This window comes from Trachurus trachurus, assembly GCF_905171665.1.
Source record: "Trachurus trachurus genome assembly, chromosome: 18".
NCBI lineage: Eukaryota > Metazoa > Chordata > Actinopteri > Carangiformes > Carangidae > Trachurus > Trachurus trachurus.
In genome coordinates, this window is record NC_139909.1 from 21,080,083 (window position 1) to 21,098,790 (window position 18,708).

The 18,708-nt window shown below is 41.7% G+C and overlaps 2 protein-coding genes across 3 annotated transcripts in view; both read right to left on the reverse strand.

Moving 5' to 3' along the window:
- Window positions 1-2,734, reverse strand: part of tbc1d14 (TBC1 domain family, member 14) — a 41,792-nt gene extending 39,058 nt beyond the window's left edge. Inside the window, 2 exon segments of the mRNA XM_083992480.1 lie at window positions 1,974-2,185; window positions 2,322-2,734. Coding sequence (XP_083848606.1) covers window positions 1,974-2,028 — 55 coding nt within the window. The 5' untranslated portion in view covers window positions 2,029-2,185; window positions 2,322-2,734.
- An 884-nt stretch (window positions 2,735-3,618) lies between these two features.
- Window positions 3,619-18,214, reverse strand: kiaa0232 (KIAA0232). 2 transcript variants are annotated; one of them, XM_083993181.1, is made up of 8 exons: window positions 18,096-18,214; window positions 15,508-16,080; window positions 14,952-15,092; window positions 12,116-12,185; window positions 11,925-12,009; window positions 8,411-11,792; window positions 8,123-8,231; window positions 3,619-6,814 (listed from the first exon to the last, which is right to left on the reverse strand). In XM_083993181.1, the coding sequence occupies exons 2-8, from the start codon at window positions 15,742-15,744 to the stop codon at window positions 6,798-6,800; spliced, it is 4,041 nt and encodes a 1,346-aa protein (XP_083849307.1). In that variant the 5' UTR covers window positions 15,745-16,080; window positions 18,096-18,214; the 3' UTR covers window positions 3,619-6,797. The 2 variants fall into 2 exon arrangements, with proteins under 2 accessions (XP_083849307.1, XP_083849308.1); XM_083993182.1 differs by lacking the exons at window positions 14,952-15,092; window positions 15,508-16,080; window positions 18,096-18,214 and adding an exon at window positions 13,716-13,942.
- Between the last annotated feature and the right edge of the window lie 494 nt (window positions 18,215-18,708).

Consider the following 18,708-nt stretch of genomic DNA (forward strand, 5'->3'; position numbering starts at 1 on the left):
TCAATAAATGTATGCCTGAGTCAAGTCATCCTGAACTAAGTGTAGTTACTAAGTAATAGAAGGCAGTGGAAGCAAAGGAAAGGTGTGGGTCGACCCACAGTTTATTTTTGCAACAGGGACACAATAATCTGGCCTGATTTCTTATTTTAGAACCTAAACAATAAATCAAAAAAATCCACAACCTGGCAAATGCATCTTGACTGAACATAACATTATCGAATGTTTCTTCCAATAGATCAGGGGGCATTAACTACACGGCTGTGGGAGCCTTGGGAGCCGAAAACTAATCCCACAGCAACCAGGCTGTAACAGGACTCTGCTCTGTAATGGGACCAAGGCCCCAGCAGGGCTACATCATGCTTTAACACCAGCTGGGAAGCTAAGCTAAAGCTAGTGTTTCTAAGCTCTCAAGCAGAATTAATTAAACTCCTGACTCTCAGGACACACACATTCCCACCCAGTCTGTTACACAGCTCAGATCCATTCAATAGCACTCAAACAACATTACACTTAAGTTCTATTTATGTGCGAAAGCGCTCGTGCTCTGTTTTTCAATGAAACACAGAGACATAAGGGCTGTGAAAACACACACATACGTGCCTCTGATATTTATTTATTTTTTAAAGGTGGACTTAACTACTTTTCTGTCTGGTCAAACAGCTGCAGGGAAAAAATTAAAGTAGCAATAAAATTGAAAAAAGCCAAAACCCTGAATGTTTTCCAACTGATATCCAGAGTCAGACTCTTAACCGGGCTCTAAACCATGACCTGCGTGCAGTCATGTGTGGTAGACTTTGTCCAAGCTGGATCCTGTGCCACTGGAGAAATAATGTCTAACTAGAGCTCAAGAATAAATGTCAGGCTATTTGCAAACTCATTGTTATTATTATTATGGTTACGCTGTGGCATCCTAAAGTAATATCTAAATTGGGTGCAGCATCAAGAAAGGCTTTGATCACTTCAACACAAGCATGCATGTGTGTTCTTGTTGTTTTAAGTCATGAAAAACAACAAGGGTGTTGTGACTGTGTGTACTTCATGGAATCACCCACCCAAACCCAGCTATGTTGTGAGTCATGGCATTGCTCTCAACAGGCAGCATGAGGAAATGCACTATTCACTTTCATCTACGGTTGGCTAACATCACAGATTCTGAAACGTGGCAAATTGCTCAAGTGGATTTCACAGTTCACATTTCTAAGCGGCATTTGGATCGGAGCACATGCTGTAGCCTAACAAGACACCCGTGACATGAGAAATCTTTGATAAGTCTCTAATTTTAACATCACAAGACTTTTAAAATGTAGAAAAACACTTGAACTCAACTTGTTGGGGTATTTCAAACAGACAGGGCCGTTGTATAGGGGAGAAAGGTGATGATAATTCTAGGTGCCCAGCTCCCAGTGGGGCCCACAAAAAACCCCAGTAGTCTAACCTTTGTATGACTGATTTATTCTGCATATAAGACCCTGACTAATACTCATAGTAATGCTGCATTAGCATCAAAACAAAGTAGGCAAAAATATATATATATATATATAATATAATATATATAATATACGATATACGTAGTCTAAGAAAAAAAAAAGTGGAAAAGTCAGGGGGTAGGGGCCCACTTTAGTGTTTTTAAGGGGGCCCAGAATTCCTAGCAACGGCCCTGCAAACAGGTGATGAACTAATGACTGGCTTCACAAAACCTCATGCTCAGTCAAGTTTAAAGTTGAATGTCTGGCTGTCTGCTGACCAAAGTAAAGAGTGTTTTTGCAAATTAAATATAGCCTATGCTGACTTCATTCACAATTGCTAAATATTATGGTTTATAAACAGAGTCAGTTTTCAACGCCACATTTGACTGGCATTTTTTCATGCAGTTGTAACATAACCAGGGATGAAGGCACACACATGACTGAGTGTGTGTGTGTGTAATGTGTGTTAACAGTAATCAATACATTGTGTGTGTGACGGTGACCTACCACAGCGGCTGTCTCTCCGGTCCTGGGCGCCGTGGTGGTGGGTCGTGTTTGCCATGCTGCCGCGGGTTGTTGCTACAGGTGGGTGGCAGCTCTCCGCCGGCCGGAGCGGTCCATGATGATGCTGCTGCTGCTGCCTGGGACTACTGCTGCTGCTGCTGCACCATCATCACCTCCCTCACCTCCCTGCCTGCCTGGCTGCCTCCTCAACGCGGCTGAGCGCACACAGGAAAGAGCTAGTGTGAGGCCATTTGGTCCTGACAAACAAACACACACACACACATTCAACTCCAAGGAGACAGGCAGCCGGTTGAAAAACAAAAAACACTACGTCGAACCGGATTTGCTCACCAAGTAGTGCACTTGCTGCTGCCGCTGCTGCTGACGCCAACTCACATTTCACCAGCGCTTCCTCAAGTGAAGCCCGGAATAAGTTCAAATGCGAGATGCGTTGGGTTTGTTTTACTTCCCCGGCAGCAGCGGGCATCAGATAATTCCCAGTTTTGTCACCGAGCACGAGTTGAACTTTCACAAGTTTATCCGGCATCCAAAATATTTCATACCTGTGTCGACGCTTCCGCCGCCATTTTAAAACAAACTTGTATATTGAGGCGGCGGTGTAATCGAGTCAAGAATGATCACCGTCGATGTGTTCACCTGAAGGACCTGAAGGCAGTAATAATCGACCTAACAACAACCTGCCCACCCACACTCACATACTGACGTGTTTCTGGTTGAACAAGTAAATCCTCCACACCTGCACCTGCGAGGTTTAATTACCGTTAATGTGTATACTGTCATTTTACTCATAAAACATCTATTATTTTAATTTCCGGGACCTTAACAGCGTCTTCTTCACAGCCACTGTTAAATGTCCAATGTATGAAACCCCTATTAGACCTTATGCTGCTGTTTATCAGATTCAATCAATTAGAAATCTGTATGTTCATTACTAGAATGCAGTTCAGAGTGCCCAATTAAGTAAATAGAAGATATTAAATACTAACCCACATTGCAATGTAACATTGTAAATACATACATACACATTTCTGTTCATGCAAATAAAGCTGTTTGAATTGAATTGAAAAATTGATATAAATACACGTGATGTAGCCCTATGTAGTGAGTGGTGTTCAGTTTAACCATACAATGAGGGGATTTATTTATAGAGCTTGTATGTAGAATTCCTGGGTTGGAGCCATTACATAAATAGACCCTACACATAAACATAAATGAACCTCTAAATCACAAAAGTGATGATTTATATGATGTATATGGCCCACTATTCACTACTGATCAGTCTGGTCTGAGCATGTTTTGTTTTTGTATTGACATTCCACAATTAAAATACCTTAATTTAGATAGATTTTTTTTTTTAATGTTTTTAATTTTCATTAATAAAAGATTATGCAAATATCTTAAACAACAGAGTGGCTGAGGACTGGTGGTATGATTAGAAGAGAAGCAGTCCCTGCTTCAGCATCCTCACCCTGCCCTCTAGTGTCATGATGTGGTGTAGCTGGTATGATGGATGGACAGCTGCTCTTCCTTCCTCAGCACTCACCACCTTTTTGCATGTGCACAGAAAACAAACAAGAGACAAAGAAGGCAGAGAGGTTTACAGGCTGAGGTTTGGTTTATTCCTTTATTAGATGTTAAGAAAATCCACAATGAAACAAAATAATTTACTCAGGGTGTACATGAAGTTTGAACACATCTACTCAGGACAGATGGGATTCAGGAACAGAGAGGAAGGGTGAGGGTGAAGGAGCGTCGTCTAGGTGGGAATGAGAAGACGAGGAAAACTCATGTTTTCAGTGCCGGATACGCATCTGAAACTCAGCCACCCTGTCGATGTCGTTCCAAATGCATATACTCTCACTGAATGCATTTTCTCGCCAGAAGTGTTTCTTTTTTTTTTTTTTTATCTTTTCGTTTTCTTTATTTTGTTTTTTGTTTTGTTTTTTTAAACACGGCCTATCAAAATGGAAGAATTAGATGGAGAAAGGTGTGATGCATTCCTTTAAACTCCCATGTAAATTAGCTTCTTGCACACATTCAGTGACAGATTCATACACACATGCGCGCGCACACACACACACACACACACACACACACACATACACACAGTCATTCTTTCAATCATCGATATCACCTCACTCACATTTTTTTTTAAACCAAAATATTTTGTTCAACCCAACATAAAAAGATGGAGAGTGAAGTGTGCATGCTGCATTTTCAGACACATTCCATGGTTTATTTCTCAGGTGTCCCTCACTCAAAAGTAATCAACATGCAAAATTAACTGAATGACTTTTCTCCATACACTGTTAAATTTTATCATGCGCCAAGGTATTGCATAGGACTCAGGGCTTTTGAATTCCCCTCCGCATTGCTTATGCAATCTACAATGGCTTAGTTCTTTTTTTTCCCCCCTAAACCTATAGCTCTAAATTAATGACAGTCGCCTCTGGTTTGCTTGGAGAGAATTCCTGTCAATAATTACTGCTATACAATCAAAGAAAGGATTTACATTAATGCATCAATGCACTGTCACGGATTTGAGTGTAGATTATGCAGTATGCTTATATCAAAAAATTCCTGAGTGTCTGATGACTGTCAAAGAAAGGTGACAAGACCCTGAAGTTGAGTACCTTTCATTCAGCTACTTGGGAGTCCTTTTTCAATTGAAGTGGCATCTGATTGAACAAATCTTGGGCCTTTACAATCTATGCATTTTCAAAAAATAATGAAGCCATTTCCAAAGCCATGCCTGCAATGGAGACACTCTCAAACGCAACACTGCTTTAAAGCAAGTCTACTCACTGATGACATATTTTTAATTACCCGTTAGTGGAAGGATGATTTTAGTCATCTGTGCTTCAGTTTCAAGGTATGACGTGACACAATAAGTCACCCTGCTACTTGCCCTCAAAACCTATTTGAAAAAATAGAGTTAAATGGGGGAAAACTGTAACTGCAAATGCTTTTAACGAAATTTAATTTCAAAGCACAGGTCACAAAAAAAGGACAGCAAACAATATTTCATGGGTTTTGTAGCTACTTTGCTAAGGGTGAGTCAAATTGTTGGGGTACTAATCCTCTTGACATTTTTTTGTGAATATAGGTCTGCATACATTCACATTTCTCTGAGATAAAAGTTGTATCACACTCACTCTGAACCAGTGCCTTCACAAGTTCTATGCTGACACACACAGTGAGACATTACTCAATATTTCAACAAGATATATTGTAAACCAAAAAAAATAAATAAATAAAAACACACCTCACATGGAAAAAAAAAAAAAAGCATTTGTACCTTAGTGTAATTATGCCATTTTTTTTTGGTTTGACCATTGCCCACATCACTTGTTTTGTTATAGATTTGTTTAGTTGCAGCATGGACAGTTAACATTAGTCAATGCTGACTTTGTCCTTACTGCTGGGAGACAATGAACTGAAATAATATGTAAAAAAAAAAAAAAAAAAAAGCGAGAGAAAGAAAAAAAGTGAGATTTAAATACCTGCAAGTATTTCTGCTTTAGCTGTTACAGGCCTGACAACTAAGAGGTTACCTTAAAAATAAAAACCAAGCCACATTAAGCAAAGAATCAGGCAAAACTTTTTTCTTCTTTTCACAATTTTTCGCAAAAATATATATTCATGGAGTCTGACTGTCTGGATTACAAACAAAACTAGGCTTTGCCATCTACTTATCACAGCCATAAAATGGAACTGCAACTCCAAAAGATTTTGAACATACTTATAGCACCAATAGTCTGTACCATAGAAATTACAAAAAAATAAAGTTTCATTCAATTGCAACACAGGTGTCTGCAGAAATGGCTGTAGTCATGTTTTTTTTTTTTATGATGGGTCTTGACCCCAGAAAAACTGTTTGTTTTTTTGTTTGTTTTTTCCCCAATTCTTTTACAGCATTGCATTTCAAGTAGATTATTAGTATTTTTGCCAACAAACTCCTTTAGATTTCCTGTTTTTTTTCTTTTTTCTTGTTATTTTTAAAGTATTTTTTTATTTTAGCCTCACAAACCATACTATGTCTACTACTAGCTTTTGAAAGACTATCACCATTCAAAGATCAGACTCATTTATGATAACTTTTCACACATGGGGAATTTATGTATATTCAGAAGAAAGCTGCACACATTCTCTACTTCACATTCAGAAAGTCCTCCAAACAAACTATTTAAATTAAACTCTCAAATCTTACACAACTCAAAAACCTCAACATCCTTTATAATGTCTTTCTGAACACAAGATGGAAAGTAGAGGATGCGTAAGCAGTTGTTTCACACAACATTAGGTTTAACTAGAAAAAGAGGAGTGAGACTGGCTGGACAAACACACATGCACAACCATTCAGACACCACCAACTACCAGTAACCTAGTTCAAAAGCAAAATGGTGGGAACAAAACTGACAAGGATAGAACAAAAGACTGTCCCTACTACCTAACTGTGAGACTTGAATGAGGATCAGTGTACAGAATCAACTGAAACAAATTCTAAAATGCCTAAAATGCATGTCTGCACATGGCATCACTCAAAGACAGAACATGTTTTTTTAAGTTTTCCTATTTTTCACTCACTTTTTGTTGATCTGATTGTTGATTACACATGGATTTAAGTTAGTAAATGAAAACCAGCAGGGTTATGTGTGGGGTTTTGGAGCAGTGTCTCAGAAAATTAGCCTACATTAAGTTTTCCAGCTCTGAGATGACCCTGAATCTTTGCTGGTAGAGGTCCAGTCACAAAAGGAGAGGAGTGCTTCCTCTCGAACACGAGCGTCCTCTGCAAAACTGGAGTATTCAAATGTTGCTGCTCCCTGGAGGAGGAAGTCAAAGAAAATGATTAGAATTTTGCATGTGAGAATATCCACGCCACACCTGATTGGTCACTGCACTGTTGCTTCCTTGGCTCCTACATCTGTTAAATTGAAAAGTGAACAGGTCTATAAAGTCTGTTTGTGGGCATTTTTGTGACTTGTGAGTTGCCTTACTGTGACCCTTCAGATTCTGTGACCTAATTAAGAAATTCAGCTTTTTAGCCTGATTGCCACAGCAAAGGTCTTTACCATGAACTCTCAGTGACACCACTGCCTCACCTGTCAATATTTATATATTTATATTTATTTGATATTTAGATCTATCAGTTTCTTTGCACCAGTGTTCCTAATGGAAAAAGGTCCGTCTGACATCCAGACACTCTCTGTATTGTATACCTCACCACTTTATTGACTGTAAACTGTTAATGACCCACAACAGACTAACGACTCAGTAACTGACTGTTCATTCTTCAGTGCACAGCAAATGAAATGTAATTTACTTGGGGTTATCTCCAAGTTATAGATTTACATTGTTTACTCAATGAACATGTTAATTAAACTGCTTAAATGCGGCTACACCCTGATCCCAAAGGTGCTGCTGGATTTCAGTGAGCTGCTAAAACAAGCACGTTTTAGGGAAAATGAGAAGTTGCATGGTCATTGTTGCAGGGCTGGATATGGTCTGGGTCCAACTGAGGAAACGTAACATTTTTTCACTTCCTTCCTTGCTTTCTGTGCTCCAAACCAACTTCACCCTGTTGTGCTTATGGTTTATGGGCCTTTACATTCAGACCATCTCTGGCCTCTGTTGCTGTGTTAGGTGTTGGTAACTCCTGTTGATGAGTTCAGTAAGTTTTGTGCAGTGGCTGTGATAAAAAAAATACTTAAACATTATTACAAGCACATAGGCTTCATCCTTTGGACTGTGGATATCCCATATGGCACAACAACACTGATTAAGTATGGAAAGCAGAGTGTTAGTTGTGTATCTTTGGCAGGAAGATTTAGCATTGGTCAGCCTGTGACCATCCCACCATGACCATAACACCACACTGCATGCAGACAACGGCACTTGAGACGTTAAGGCTACATACAAACATACTGATAAAATAATAGGTAACTAGCAGACTAGTAAAGTAACAAAATGCAAAAATTATGAGTTAAAAGAAACTGAATGTAATTAGTTTTACCCACACAAGTGTGTTTTACTGATCATTTTAAAAACTGAAATAAAGTACTGACAAAACATTATGTGTGAGTGGTCTGATGTATGAATGTGTTACAAATGCTTTATGTTAACACATTTACCTGTACACTGAGAGCCAGGGAAAAGGGGTGAATAGAGTGTGTTCTGCCACCAGCACTCATCTTGCTGGTTGCCAGTTCCTCCCTGTCCACTTACATTTAACAGAGGGAACTAAACAAGACAAATGAGAAGTGGTTAGTGTTTTTCAGTAAACAGCTGCCAGAGACATCACAGGTGGAATGTGACGCAGCTGAAATCAGATCATAAAATAGTGTATTTCAAGTCTATGTTTTTGTTACTGATCACAATTGATTGATAAGCTTAGGAAATCATTTCAAAGAAACCCTCACCTCTGGCACATCTCCAACGAAGTCGTAAGCAATCCCATACTTGGGGATCGGACCTGTTGGTGCACAAACGCAGGACTGTTTCTCTCCTGAAGATTCTTCTTTTTGAATCTTGGCAACTGAGACGTCCGTCTGTCCACCTGCAGTTGATGAAGCTGCTGCCGTTTTGCAGTCTAAGCAAATCTCTTGCTCAGCGATTGGCAGGAGGGCACTCGAGCCCTCCTGTGAATCCAGCGAAGTCTGGGCACTCTTCTCCATGCCAGACTTCTTTAATCTGGGTAAAAATTTACCAGATTCCAGTTCTGACTTCCCGTAATAAGGGCCCTCACATTCTGCATCCTCCTCCAGAGGTTTGAGGTCAGCCTGAGGATCATCAAAGACGTCCACTGGCGCCAGGACGGGAAAACTCATCTCCTCTTTGTCAGTCTCAGCCTCTGAATCACTTGCTCCTCCAGGAGACAACTCTGAAGCCGAAATTGGTCGGAAATGAGTCCTGGGGGAAATGCGGATGGCCCTATACTGCGTCCGGTTGATGCCATATATTCGTGGGTGGAAGGCTTCATTCTCAGAGTCTGAGCAAAGAATAGATTTGGGCTTGAACCCTGGACTGAAAGAAGCCATGTCCTCAGGCTCAAAAGAACACTCAACATGGAGGACTTGAGAGAAGGGATTGTTTAGGTTGAAGGATGCGAACGGGTATTCTAAACCTTGTTCCTCACTATGCAAGCCTCCATAAGATCCAAGCAAGTCTTCATGGAAGATGAAAGAAAATCCCTTATTCAATCCATCTCCGCCTCCTCTAATGGCCTGGTCATTCTGCCCAAAGGACACAAGTGGCCTCCACAGGGGCCTGTGCCCGGTGGCGAAGCAGCTGCTCGTGTTCATGAAAACATCTGTGCCAGTGATGGTGAGCATGTCAGAGCTAGAAGCAGAGGCAGCTGCAGCAGCACACTGTAGCAGGCTATCTTGGGTGTCACATGGCGGAACAACAGCCCAATTTTTATCACCACTTAGTGTCTTCAATTCTCCATACACCCCTCCTAGGATGAATGATGTACTCTCCTTGTCAGAGTTCAAGTCCCAGGGCTTGGACGGAGTCATGTAATCCCCAGCACCATCTACCTTGGAGAGTTTGTTTTTGGCTAAGTCCTGTTCTTCTTTCTTGCCTTCCCAAAGGTGATACTCTGACCGTTGCACTGCTTTTTTCTGAGGTCCCTGAATTGGAAGTCCTTTTGCCTGCACTTCTGGACAACTGCAGCAGTAGCTGCCTGACTCATCTGAGAACAGCCCTTCACTGGGTTTTTCTGCTCTTTGCCTTGACATTACAGATTTGCCATCTTTGATTGCAGTCCAAATGTCCTTTATTATCCCTGAGCTGTAATCATCACTCTGTTGGTTTGTGTTGTCCGAAAACATGCCAGTGCTGTACTGTTTACTATCATCCTCTTCTAATGCTATACCACAAATGGACTCCAATTTAGATTTTTTGGTGAAGGTCTGATTGGATGCTGTGCTAACACTGACCTCCTCACACTTACGGCCAGTCTCATCTTGCAAAAAATCCAAGATTTCATCCTCTAGATATGTACTAGAGAGAGGAGGGATTATACAATCAATCTCTTCATTGCCAATTTGAGCAGCATCCTCTGTGGGAGCATTTCCTTGTTCATTATCTGAACGCGTCTCCTCTGAATGTGACCACGGACTGCAAGTTCTTGTTGAAAGGTTAGAACAGTGTTCAGTTTCGTCAAAGGCACTATTTTTGGTCCATATTAGCAAACGAGACTGTTTATTAGAATGTGGGTCGAGACAGCTACAGACATCGGTGTTGTTTTCGTGACCGTGGGTGAGTGAGTCACGGGGAAAAGGAAAAGTGGGGCTGTCATACTGCAGCTCAAAAAGAGAGAAGCAGGATGAGTTCAAACCAGATGGTTCACTGGTGGCCTCAGGGACAGGTGGCTCCTCCAGATTTCCAGATAGTCTGCTCAGGGTGAATGAAACACTATCTAGGAGTGGGGAAAGCCGAATGGGAGAGTCTCCTATGAAGCTTTCCCCATCTATATCTTCTGAAGTGGATGGTGAATAACATCCCCACACTTGAGCCATATTTTCAAGATCCTCCATTAAGAATCCAACAGATCCCGAAGCTTCCTGTGAGTCTGCCCGTATTGCACTTTTCCCTTGCTGCTCAAGGCCATCTAACACTAAACAACATTCTGCCTCAACGTCTCTTTGCTCTTTGCTTTTCTGTCGAATCATGCTTAAGATCCGACTCTCTTGTATTGAGTCTGAGGCACTAGTATCCAATATGGATTGATAAATATCAACTTCATAGAAGTGAGTGAATTCAGACAGATGCTTGTCATCTAAATCTCTACTATCCTCTGGCTGAGGGCAGCTTGAGGTCCCAGTGAGTTCAGCAGTTTCATCCTCTGTTTCACCAGGCCCTTCAACAAAGTGCCCATCTACAAACGAGCCTGCTGGTAGGTATGCCCTCTGGTAGCTCTCATTGGCAATGCAGATTCCCTGGATTCTCTCCGGCAGCCTATCAATGTCAGCTGACAAGGCTAAGCCATCCGGAGAGTCCATCTTGCTTCGATATTTTGTTTCCAGCTTGCTTTGTCTGCTGCTGAAAGGTACAAAATACTCTGTGATGGGCTCAGTGTACCAAAGTGGCTCCTCCATATACTCCTTTTTGTTTCTAGCCTCAACTCCGCACTCTTTTGCTTCCACCCAGCCTGGATCTTTATGAATCTCCTTGAGCGGTCTCTTCCCCTTTTTGTAAAGCTGTGGTTGTTTGGCAGCACCTCCAGCAGTGCTGCTACTGCTCCCTCCTGTGTTTCTTCGCTCTTCTTTGTCTATTACCTTCACCTGTAGCTTCACCTGCCCACTGTTGCGCATCCTCTTATTTTTCGCAGCCTCTCTGGATTTGTGCCTTATTCTAACTGCCTTGCTTCTGGATGACTTAGTATCACCCTGGTTCCCACTTGAGCTGGATCCTGCCTCACTAGAGCCAGATGACCAGGATCTGGGTCTGAATTTGCCCTCAGATCTGTGTCTGGTCTGTCTCTTAGGGTGGACGGTAGATTTCTCCTCCACTGCTGCACCTCCATGGTAGCGGTTTTCTTTCTCCCTCTTGTTTCGTCGTTGCTGGCCTCTTTCACTGGTCACAGTAGTGATGGTACCACATGCCTCCAGGTTTCGCTCCTTTGCAGCCTCACCTTCGCTGTTGCAATCTTTTGGGGAGGAGGTGTCTGTGCTCGTCTGTGGGGCTGCTGAGGATGATGAACTTGAGTATGCACAGGCCTTAGCCTTGTTCCACACCGTCATGATCTCTTGGAGACAAACAGATTTCTCTGACAAAGGAGGAAAGGCTTCATAATACCTGCAGCCACAACAGACAAGAGAAAAAAGTTGATCCAAAATGAATTAATAGCCGTATAGTTCAAATAAACGAGTAGATGGGTGTGTTAACACAAACACTCATTCATGCATCATGTCCACATTGATGGCTTACATTTCCACCTGGTCCTTTGAAGAGGGGGACTCAGCTCGCTCTGGAGACTGAGAGCCATCAGACTTCTTTTGAATCAGTTTTTCCTCTGTAAAACACATGAAAGAGTAATAGAACAGTTACTAAGCAACTTTCTCTTTCTATTTATTCCATCTAACAGTTTGTGATATGTTAGTTAAGGGAACAAACCAAACCTTTCTGTTTGTTTTGGATGTCCTTAAGTTTAGAGCAAAGCTCTTCAACCAGGCTCTCAATTCCAGAGTTCTGTGAAAAAGAAGAAAAAAAACAACAACACATTTTTGAGTTGCATTTCTTTACCATATATCAAATTACAAAATCTACTAATAGCAAACTAATAGGGGTGTTAACGGTACACACAAGTCACGGTTCGGTACCACTTCGGTACAACAGACGCCAATTGAATGTAAAAAACATCTTCTGTTATTAAAGTAAAAAATAAATAGAATAAAACATAAAACAAGTCTTTCAGGAATGTAATATTCCCATTCATTCATTCATTCTAGAGGGAAAAACATCCTGGAAGAACTTGACAACTGGCAACTATTATGAAAAACAAGAATCAATGTTGTTTTACACAGTTAATGTATACGTAGGCTATATCCCAGTTGCTTTGGTGATGGTTTTGGTCCTGTCTGTGTTCATGTCAAGAGGCTTCTTAAAATCAGCGGGGATACCGGTAAGTAGTTGCACACAAGTTGTCTTTTTCCTCGCACCAGTGACTGACACATCAGAGTGATCTTATAGCGTGAACATGTTTGATGCGTTTCTAGCGATGCAACGCACATCCGTGAAACATTGCAGACGGTCCAGTCGACCACTCACGTGCCGTCGCCATTGTGTCATTCACTGAGAAGCCAAAGTGTTCCCAACACAGGTGATGTAAATGAGGCAGGCGGCTCTTTTTTTATGACTGTGTGCACCGAACCGTGACCCCCGTACCATGATGGCACGGGACGAATACAAATACCGTTACACCCCTTAAAACAAATTATTGTGACCTGCCAAAAATCAAGATCATGCAATTCATTTCATTACTTGATGTTCACAAATAGTTGTGAATGGCAAAATTCTTTAGCTTGAACAATAACTGGTCCGAGCACAGTGATGGCAGAGTCAATCAACACCACAACATGAGCATTAGTATTAGAATAAGGGTCAGCTAACTTAACAAAATTATTACAGGTATTTTAATACTTAGTACCAAATCAGTGTGCTACTGTTTGTTAAAGATACAAAAACACTAACACTGACGTGAACACAAAAGAGCTGCTTTTTTTTCAAGAGCCTGAATGAGAATGCAGTTTCAAACAGACTCTGACCCCATATGTGCCATAACAGAAAGAATGAAAGGCACGGGGTTGACACAAGTCAAACCAGCTGACTTGTGAGAGCTTAGGCATACTTGGCAGTGACTGTGCTATATTTAGGTATGGTGCAGAAATGGTTTCCAAAAAAAGAATTTTAAAAAATGTAGGAAAAAAGTCCAGGCAATAACATAAATCATTGCTTCACAATGTTCTGACACCCTGAACATTGTCTACAGATCATGTTTGTCCTCTCGGGCTGAGCAATGTGATGTGAAAAAATATAGTAACAACAAGGGTTTGAGGTAAACACAACATCCAAGTTCAAATGCTAGCTTAGACCTAACAGGCACTGTCAGAAGAAATGGCTAAAACAAACAACAAACATTGCTGCTCCTCTGTCCCAATCCTGCCACACTTTTAGCTCATTCATATAATCTTCACTCTTCTGGAAAATGTTATTCCTTACCATGCCACCTCATGAAAGGCAGAGCACGGTTTTCTCCTGCCCAGTGTTTCCTCTTGCATCATTGTGCTAATGCCAGTCAGCTGACAGCCAACCGAGTCTGCTGCTCACTGCTGCAATCCCGTGCAGCGTGTTCTGGTTAAAAAATAGACCGCAGAGTCCAGTCCCTAGAGAAGAGCTCAACTCTCCTCATCTTGCCTCACAGACCCTTCCCCCTTCCCTCCCCCCTGCTTTGTGTCACTCTCAACTAAATCACACCTTCCCGACTACTGCTAGCCAGAAAAAATGTCAACAAATCTCTCAGTAGCTTTTTCACCCACAAGACACATGAAACACAACCAATATTTCAGGAATAGACATGTAAATAAATACAAATGCCAAGTATTTTAAGTAGGGACAACACTGTTTTATGTCAATGAAGAACTTTGACCTGCTGACCCTAACATAACCTTTCTAATGAAGACTGACTGAAGGTGTGGTCATCCAGTGGAGGATGACCACACCAAATGAGGTGGCAATGCATTTACAATAAAACTCTCCCTTTGTTTAATGCTTTAGCCTCCCACAATGACAAGGCCTTATTCACTGACTATTCACGTGATTCATACAATTAATATCTGCATGACTGCACCTTAACAAGCAACAAGGAATACTACAGAAACAAATTCCTGACATAATTAGACAAATCGCACCCTCATGCTTTCTCTAGTCCGTGCACTGTTACTTTTTATTAAAGTTTTTAAAGTTTTATAAATGACTAGAATGACACTCAGTAGAGCATGCCTCTGTCAAGGCTTAACAACTCTGCATGCCTGTGTCAAACTCATAGATTTTAATGATATAATTGTCAAGAGCTTGTCTAAAATGTTGTCAAGGCACCCTTGCAATCTTAAGGAAAGAGCCTCTCAGCCTGTGTAGCTTTAACCACATCAGAGCCAAAACTGCATAGGTTCTTCCCTATCCCGCCACCAAGTTTGCACATATGGATTCAGTAGTTCTTGTGTAATCCTGCTGACAAACAAACCACCAGACAGACATGGACGAAGCATAACCTCCTTGGCTTATGTAACAAGGAAGTTCTAACAGTTCCTGCTTCAGTGTAAGTTATAAATGGTCTGCATTCCTCCAAAGCGAAACTGATTTAAGACAATGATTATTTTCCATTACAATGAAAAAAGCCTTATTTGACCACTCCCTAAACACAATTAGAATCACAGGATTGCAATAATCAATGCTTACTTCATCAGATGCAGAGCGGAGGCATTGCACAGCAGCTTGTTTCTTCATTTCCTCAAGACTCAGGTCAGTCCCTCCTTTCTTCTTACTCTTACCCCATTTCTTCCCAGCTCCCTTCTCCCAGCCCAAGAAGATGTCATTTTCCTGTCACACACAAAGTCAGTCAAAGAACACAACTAATGAAAAACAGTAACATGGAAACGGCAAAGCATTTTACGTTAACACATATTACATACAATATATATCATCTAAATTTGTAACATTTATGATTATGTACCATAACAATCTGCAAACACACAGAGATTACATATCAATAAATGTAACAGAAAATGACAGAATTCTTGGGAGGAATTTGCAAGTGGTACAAGTGCCATAACATGAAAGAATAGCCCCATTATTAACCTCTCCTAGCATATATATCTTCCTATAACAATATCATTAAATACCCCCCTGCTGAATAAAGATTGCTACCACTTTAGATGATAATACACTACAAATGATGATCATTTCATAAGCTTTTTGATTTTACAAATATGTCTTAAAGGTTGCAGGAGGTCACCTGGTCCTGCAGGTCATAGTCGTAACTGTCATGCAGGAGAAGGCTGAGGACGTAGCGGGTGTAAATCATGGCATCGATCCCGCACTTCTCAAGCTCCTGGCCAAGCCAGCTTTGTACTGGCCCCAGCGACTGGAGCAGGGACATCTCTGAGGCAGGCAGGGGGCCCACAAAGGGGTAGGGGCAAGAGAGGTTTTCAGGAGGAGCTGGACCGTCTGAATCGGTGCTCACTGGACGCATGGGACCTCAGGTGTTGGCCATTCTCGAGTGGAGCGGCATTGTGATGGGTAGTTAAGGGTGGTTGGTGGAGAGGGGTATGGAGAGAGGATGAGGCAAAACCTATCTGGATGAGAGGGCAGTCACTCCAGCAGGGTGCACTGAAGGGGCTCTACATGTGGAGGCATGTAGTAGGTTTTTTTTTTCTTTTTTTTATTGCTTTGAGCAAAAGAGGGGATTTTACTCGTCAGGCATGGCTTATGCTGCTGATGGTCTCAGCTGCTGAGCAAAACACAAGATGTGTTTGCGTCTTAGTTGCAGGGGTCCATTTTGAGGCTATTCTCACTTCATCTGCACAACCTGAAACAGAGCAAACAAGCATTTTAAAAAAACAATGATAATATGCTCCCCCCTTTGATTTTAAAAGGGAACAAAACAAGACAACGGGTGATGTAACAATATATGTTATGACAGATCCTACCACTCTCTGTTCCTGTTGGCGGTTTATAGCCATGTTAATGACATCATAAGAAAGCATGAGTTGTCTTTGAATAATGTAACAACAACAGTGGCCAGAATCTTGACATATTGAGGTCCTGAGCGTGCTTTAAAGTTATAAACAGTGACAACATAATAATACCTGTCACTTCACAGTACCACACTCTACCAGAGGGTTGAGTTTAAGATCACTAGATTACACTTGCTCACCAGACAGGAACCTCTCATATTAATGTGAATGTATCTCAAACATCCAAGTTATTCCAGTCTATAATTATAATATATAAATGCAATCTAACTCAAGTAATAACAGGAGAAGCAGTAAAGATGAATGACAACATTTCTCTGAAATGCCTAAATGAAAGCAAGGTTTTGTAAGACTTCTAAGAGAATGTGCAATGTGCATATTATTATTATTATTATTTTTTTTTTACTATTTCATCCTCTGTAGGCACAAAATAACACTGTATAGATTCAATTGTGAATAATAGATTACAAAATGTCCAGGATTAGGGACCATTACAAAACACCTGACAAGCAACTGAGTGCAACTCTGTGGGAATCGTTCGCTGTCAAGTTCATGTGTTTCATCTGGCAGCAGTGGATTAGAGAACCGACGCGAAGAGCAAATGGAGGCTGCACCGATTTGATTGGCTGGCCCAGTAGTCATTCAACAGTGGCATATTAAAGGTTGCCCGTTAGGAGACGTCAAAAGGACAAGACAAGAAGCTTTGCCGTATACAACCCCACCATTTCAGCAGTCATCGCCGATATACAGAGTTACATTGTGTCAGTTAATTCAATGTAGGTTGACAGCTGAAATGTTTGCTCGCTTTATCGATCATAGCTAAATATGGCTGACCAGTGTCTCCAGCCCAGCTGTTTCTTGTATAAATACTAGCCCCGGCAGCTAGCTCCGAACTGCACTATCCACATGCCAACTTTACCCTACAATCTATGATTACACAACAATTACCTTACACGACAAGCAACAAAATAATAACGATAAAGCAGAGTTAATTAACGATGATCCTGTGTTGTTTTTTGTGTGTATTGCAACTTGCAGATACTGGTGGCTTCCTGACATTAACCGTACATTGCTGGCCTATAAACGATGTTTCACATTAAGCATTGATGCCATGATTATCTCAACATGCCGTACAAACTACGACTTGGTGACAGCTGAAGTGTCAACCGATGTTGCACTGGGTTGTGGTGTTAACTTCGGTTAGCTAGTGTCACTTGGCAGTCAAGCAGCAAGGTTAGCTAGAGACCACCGACCTTTAGCTAATGAGCTAAGTTAGCCAAGTTAGCTGCTCGACCTCTGTCAAGACAGTTTATTGTTATTTTTACGATTACATAGCATTCGTCATCCAGGTGACACAGGATACGTTTAATCTGAATTAGTTTAATCGCGATCTCTCCACGTCCTGATGAGCACTGACGTTAGCTCGGTGTGCGTCGGGCAGGTGAACGGAGGCTGCTTCTCTACGGTGACATTAAAGCCCGACGGTTACACATTAAATAGTTAGCCAGCGCAGCAAACGGCAACGAGCTAACTTTAGGCCAAGTGTAAAGTTTCCATGGGAAGCAAAGCACACGAAATGACCCAAAGTGTACTGCTGTTCGGCGTAGGCATTGTATTTAATTTCAAACAAACGCTATCTATCACGTAGGCTTGTTGTTGTGAAAAGGGGGAGGAGGAGCGGCTGCCCCGGTAGACTACTAGGGGACTGTCAGACGTTTTCCCTTCAAAAATGTGCGCCATATCGTCATACAGCGACAGAAAAAGCTGTCTAAACATGGGACTCTTAAACGGGGACATAAACACCACCGTACGGAAAGAAAGCTCATATCCATCTTGCAAGTTTACTTACCTGCCGGGGGCTGAAGTAGAGAGAAGCAGCGAAAGGGGAGCGGCTATTTCTCTACCGCTGCCGTTCCGAGCTTGAGCTCTGGAATCCGCTGCGGTAGCATCGCGTATCATGGACGCCGACAGAAATGGCGCTGTTTTCACATTCAGTCCTTCTTCAACAACGTCAAGGAAACCGACGACATTCGGGCTCAAGCCAGAGGAAGGTCACTCCTTGATTACTCAGACTACGTAGAGCCATCATGTCCGCTACCCAAGGCCAGTTTCACTCAGTGAGGGACTATTGAATGCGCCACCCTCCGCGTCGTATCCAGGCAACAAGGCAAACTTCCGCCATCCTGTTCGTACAGGCTTGATTCCTCCGCTAGGGTATTGCATCAGAAGCCCAACTAGTACTCTCATCGTTTGTGCTCACAGATAAATGCTGAATAACGTTAAGTAGATTTACTCAACAAGGGAAATGTATTCAAAAAATATCTCAACCGCTGTAGCCGTACAGTTTGTATTTTTTTTCTTTCGCTGTGTTAATAAAGAAATAATTTGCTTACGGTGGCATTTTCACACTAATGATAAGATACAAAGTAGCCTGCACACCTAATCAACAAGGTGGTGCAGCG

Excerpts from the sequence above, each read along its gene's own strand:
- kiaa0232 (XM_083993181.1), bottom strand. The coding sequence starts at position 15,744 with ATGCGTCCAGTGAGCACCGATTCAGACGGTCCAGCTCCTCCTGAAAAC. Across the intron at positions 12,010-12,115 it reads CATCCAAAACAAACAGAAAG|AGGAAAAACTGATTCAAAAG; the intron begins GTTTGGTTTGTT and ends TGTGTTTTACAG. Across the intron at positions 11,793-11,924 it reads TCAAAGGACCAGGTGGAAAT|GTATTATGAAGCCTTTCCTC; the intron begins GTAAGCCATCAA and ends TTGTGGCTGCAG.